Here is a 5,550-nt window from a genome sequence, read left to right on the forward strand (position 1 = left end):
TGGAAAGGGGGGGGGGATCGCTCACCCTGACATTCGGACTTATTTCGGACTGCCCGTATCTCAGCCTCTCGGACTGGCCCGAAAGCCGCCCGGAATGATTTATTTTCATAAGGGTAGCTATCGGGCTATCAAATGGTATTTTTATGTGAATGCTTAGGAAATTGATTTTATCATAGATGGTGCTGGAATCAGTCTAACAGCTACTCAAATTGTGTTCAAATTGAGCGTTAAAACGGCAATGTTTTGAACGAACCTACTAATTTCTGTTTCCATGTTACAGAAATTTGTATCCCGTTGACAGAAATTTGTAATCAGATTACAGAAAATAATATAATAAATGTAAAATTTGAAATTAATTTAAAATTTTGTAATGTTCACCAATTGCTAGAAACTATTATAAGATTACACGTATCACCGATACAAATTGCTGTATTACAGTGCCCGGATACAGAAAACTATAACAAATTTGATACAAAAATCTGTAATTTTTCTTGTAGGCATACATTGTTAACGCCGTTGCCCTTTTGATTGCCAAATTTTGGCCGTCTTGTGGCATTCAAAGAGGTTAAAAATTGGCAGCCTCCAAAAGACGACCAAAGTTTGGCAATGAAAGAGGACTGCCAACATTTTGGCAAGCTAGACGACCACGGCGTTAAAAGTGTACACGTGTGTGTGTGTGTGTGTGTGTGTGTGTGCGTGTTCATGTGCGCATGTGTTCATGTGCGCATGTATTGCGTCCACACTCTAAATGTCAAGGACAATTTTTGTAACTAGCACCGGACTTCTGCGTGCATAACTGAATTCAGATACAATATTGTGACTTGCTAGTCACTATATGTGTGTTGGTAGTTACAATATTGTATCTGAGCTAGTTATGCACACAGAAGTCCGGTGCTAGTTACAAAAATTGTCCTTGGACATTTAGAGTGCAACTCTTTACAACTCGTCAACTCACAAACTCGTTTGTACACACATTTTGGGAGTGTGGGACCCCTCGTGAACTATGCTGTGCTCTACCTTTTTGCCCTCAACACCATCCCTCTACATTCAATATTATTAGTATTTTACTGACGCCAATTCACTTTCACTTACAGAAACAACACGTCTGCTGACCGCTGTGCTCGCACGTTGAAACCGTATGTAATGAAGAAATTCCTATCAAGCTGACAATCGTTATGAAAATGAACTCTGATCGCGCGCCTTTTAAGTGCACTGAGTGCAACAAGAAGTTTTTGAGTAGAGCTGGCCTCCATACACATTCCCGCATGCACACAGGAGAGACTTTTGAATGTACGGTCTGCAACAGGAAATGTCTGACCAGTCAAAAGCTGGTCGCTCATCTGCGGATTCACACAGGTGAACGTCCGTTTCAGTGTGTTATTTGCAACAAGAGTTTTCGTCGAGGCGGTTATCTACGTATACATCTTCAAATGCATTCAGGAGAAAAATCTTTCGAGTGTACTGCGTGCAACAAAAACTTTTCGACTAGTGATCAACTTCGTGGACATCTTAAAACGCATACAGAAGAAAAGCCCTTTGCGTGTACTTTGTGCGACCGGAAATTCTCTAGAGGTACGCATCTACGTGGTCACCTGCGTACGCACACAGGAGAAAGACCTTTCGAGTGTACCGTGTGCAAGAAGACCTACCCGCGCAGTGATTATCTGCGTAGACATATGCGAATGCACACCGGGGAAACCCCTTTTCATTGTACTTTATGCAACAAGAAATTTTGGGACTGTTCTAGTCTACGATACCACCTCCGAACTCACACACGAGAAAGCAGTCCTTTCAAGTGTACTGTGTGCTGCAAGGTGTGTCTCTCTACTTCGGAATTGCGCGAGCATCTTCGAAAGCACACAGGAGAAAAGCCCCACAAGTGCGCTGTGTGCGGCAGCACGTTTGCAGCACTGGCAAGTTGGCGTAAACATCTGCAAAGACACTCAGAGGAAAAGCCCTATGAGTGTCCTCTCTGCAACAAGAAATTTGCTGCACGTAAGGATATGCATATTCATTGCCAAACCCACACCAAAAATAGGCCTTGAGCAGTGTGCAGGCGGTGATCACTGTTAATTATTCGGTCCCTTGCAAGTGCATGGCTATGTATTGTGAAAGTAAGATGTGTGTTTAACAATCGTTTTGACATGCCCAATTTAAATATTAGGTAACTTCCAATCATTCTACATTCAGGTACTCTCCACACTAATAATGTATGCAATTTAATAAAATTTCAGAAAAATTTGAATAGTTGCCTCTTTGTTGAACTCTTTTGTCATCGGCATACATACAGTAAATGTTATGTCTTTTCCCTCCCAGTAAACTTCTTTCGTCCTTACGGAAACCATATGCGATGGTGGAAGTAGGTGGGGGGGTGCAGCAGCTACGCTGCGGGGGATGAATTTTTCATGGGGACGGAGTGGGATTGACAGGAAGCGCCGTAACGAAGTGCGACTGGGCTGTGTTAATCATGCCCTGCCAGCCGACTTGGCCGCTATCAATATTGCAAGGCGGGCGGAGACGAAAGGGAGCACGGGACAGAAAAAATATGACGGGGAGCAGGGAATTGGAAAGGGAAATAAAAATGAGCTCGAGATGTTTTTAAGTCGCGGCTCCGCGAAGGATGACGACGAGATTATGAGCGGGGAGGGAGGGAGGAAGACAGAGAGCAGAGTGGGGTGCTTACGGTGGTGATGGAGCTCTCTCGACGGTGATGACTGCATTGAGCAGCGCCACCAGTCAGCTATGCGTCTGGTCGGTGAAAGTGACGGGGTAGTGTGCGTGCTAAGATCGCTGCGGTTAACATGTCGGCACGGAATCTTTTCGCCGTTTTCAAAACTGCGCACCGCTCGTCATTGGGCTTGCTGCGCTGATGTGGCAGCCGGTGGGCGTGGCCTGCCTCCTTTCGTTGCGGTTAACCGCACCGCGGAGGGGGTGGTGGCGGCGGCGTGGCGTAGCGTAGCGCAGGACTGAGGACGCGCTCTCCAATGGCGTGGCACCGCGGCGCCTGGCCAACCGCAGAGCCTAGAAAGAATCGACGCGTGCCAGGCGAGGCGGCGGAGGGAGAGAGCGAGAGAGAGAGCGGGGGAGAGAAAGAGAAAGAGGAGTGCTGGGGCCCGCGTGTGGTCGCACCGACCGCTCGCTCACCTTCGCCTGGATGGATGGCATGTGATGTACCTCATCTGCCCGCGGCCGAGCCGCTGCAGCCCTGCGGTTCATCTGCGGTGTGCGGCCAGCAGGCTATGGTCACCGCGCCGACCCATCTTCCTCTTCCCGTCCCCCTCTCTGTTGGCCTCGCCCGCTGGCTGTCGCTTTGTCGCATGCGTGCTCGTATTGCGGGTCTGCCTATGCCCGACCGGGCGGGCGCACTGCGCCATGGACCCGTGCGCCCGCCGAGTCCAGCGTGGGCCGGTCCCCAACACTCGGACGCACGCCGCGCAGCGCCCAGTGGTGGTCGGCCGAGCCACCCCGATCACGTGGACACGTGGGCGGCAGACACGAGGGTCTGATGCTGCGGCACTGACTGACCCCAGTGGTCGAGGGCACCTGGACCACACCGCGAGCCGGACCACACCGTCTTCCGCAGCTGGCCGGGCTGCATAACCGCTGGGCCCACCACAGTGTGTGCTTCCCTGTCCGGGTGCGCACGCCCACCTCCCGGCCGGCGGGCCCACAGTGTGGCCACAGTGTGGCCACGGGCGTGTGTCGCGGTGCGCCCCCCGGCGGCCCTGCGGCCTGCGGCTGACTTTGCTGATTGGCGGCGCGGGGCCGCAGTCCCCCACCGCAGCGCCGACCAATGAGCATCGGCTTCTCTCACCGGCCAACCGCAAAGGAGACCACAAATCGACCGCAGGCCGACCGCAAGTATCGTGGGGTGGGGCGGCGCGGCGAGGGGTGGGGGTTGCGCGCCGCGGCGGGCTGGCGTGGCGGCGGCCTCCATGGCGGGCTGCACGGTGTGGTGTGTGGTGTGGTGTAGGGGGCCGACGGCGTGGTCCCCTGGAGCCCCTCGTCGAGCGAGTCCGCACCGCCCGGCAAGACGATAGTGGTGGCCGTAGTGCTGCGTTCGATCCGATGGGGAGGACGGGGCGCCCCCGCCACCGCCACCACCGCCACCGCCGCTGGTGGTAGGCGCGCTAGGTTCTGAGGGGCCACCCTCCCCGCGCCCTGCGCCCCGCGCCCCCCGGGGGCTGATGAGGGAGGCCCCCGCAGCCCCCTGGCCCGGGCAGCGCCACCCACCACCGCCCCCCGAGGGGCCGCGGGGGCGCCCGGGCGGCGCCGGCAGCGGGGCCGGGGCGGGGCCCCCACCACTCCACCTCAACCAACCGCAGGGGCACCGGCGGGGTGCCGCCGGGGCCGCCCGCGCCCCGTAGACCAACCGCAAGACGCCAGGACGAGAAAAGGGCGGGGCGTGGCGCGGCGGCGCGGGGCGTGGCGGCCGGGGGGCGCACTTCTTTCCACCCCGCGGTCTTGGGGCGCGACCAGCACGCCGTTGTCGCCGCCGCCTCGCCTCCCTATGGGCTGCCTGGGGGGGCCCACGGGCCCCAGCCGCGAAAAGGGGGTAAAGACAACAAAGTAAAAGAAGTGGGTGGCCGTCCGGTTTTCCATTTCGAACCGCGCGGTCGCGCGGGACTCGGGCCCACCACTACCGAGCCACTATCGGCCGCGCCCGGCCGCGTCGGTTGGGTTGGCAACGCCGCCTTTGTGAAATGTGACGCTGCCGCACCCCTACCGTCCCTAATGGTATGGGCTGTGCATAATATTCTAGGGGAGGCTGGGCTGCCTGCACGTGTCGCCGGGCCCACCACCCGGTGCCACCCCACAGCCCCGCTGACCGGCCGGGACGAGGCGGCGCCCGCGAGCCCGCGAGAGGTCTGCCCGCACCAATGCTGAACCTTACCGTAATTGTTTATTCTTTAATCGTGTGTAGATCAGATTCTACGTTTCTTCCGTTGCGGGGCGTGTCGCACAGCCCTTAGCCGATGGGGTGTGTGCTCTTAATTACTGCACGAAGAAATCTGAAATGCCATCTTTGCCGTTCTGCGAATTCACTGTAAAAAATGTTGTAAATTATACCATTGACTTTGTTGTTAATTTTTCAACTGACTCCTGTTACATTATTTTGTATAATTTTTGTTCAGGTCATAAATACGCAAATTTTTGCCTGCTATTAAGATCATTCCATGTTCAATATCCTGTTTTGTTCAAAAACAACGGCTTTTTTCAGCAATTATGTCATCGCAAGAATTTTCCAACAAATTTTTCTTGTACGGTGTTGCCTGCTTTTAAGCACCTTTTTTCTCCTCATTGCAGAATAAAATGCAAAATGATTGAGCAGGCTGTGTGTCCCTTTCCTGTCCCTTTCGGGCGCATGCCGCCGTACTAGACCGCAACGGACGGTGGACCATCCATCTCGCTGCTTTGCGTTTTCTATCGAAACACTTCTCGATCTCTGCCTCTATTCTCTTCATTGCCTCGTCCACTGCTCGCCGCTGATGCGCGTTGCAGTTCTTAACATATCGATCGACAAACTTGACCTGGTCGTGTTAGGGGAGG

General features: G+C 54.4%; 1 protein-coding gene across 3 annotated transcripts in view; it reads left to right on the forward strand.

The window, feature by feature from the left end:
- LOC113207507 (gastrula zinc finger protein XlCGF8.2DB-like) overlaps positions 1–5,550 on the forward strand; it is an 80,432-nt gene that overhangs the window by 42,740 nt on the left and 32,142 nt on the right. The window contains exon 3 of one of the 3 annotated variants that reach the window (XM_052265569.1): positions 1,095–2,245. The exons of the other annotated variants lie outside the window; for them this stretch is intronic. Coding sequence (XP_052121529.1) covers positions 1,176–2,045 — 870 coding nt within the window. The 5' untranslated portion in view covers positions 1,095–1,175 and the 3' untranslated portion in view covers positions 2,046–2,245. Of the gene's footprint in view, positions 1–1,094; positions 2,246–5,550 lie in introns of those variants that run through there. 3 annotated transcript variants of the gene reach the window in all.

Source organism: Frankliniella occidentalis, unplaced genomic scaffold (genome assembly GCF_000697945.3).
Source record: "Frankliniella occidentalis isolate FOCC.00 unplaced genomic scaffold, Focc_3.1 Scaffold28, whole genome shotgun sequence".
NCBI lineage: Eukaryota > Metazoa > Arthropoda > Insecta > Thysanoptera > Thripidae > Frankliniella > Frankliniella occidentalis.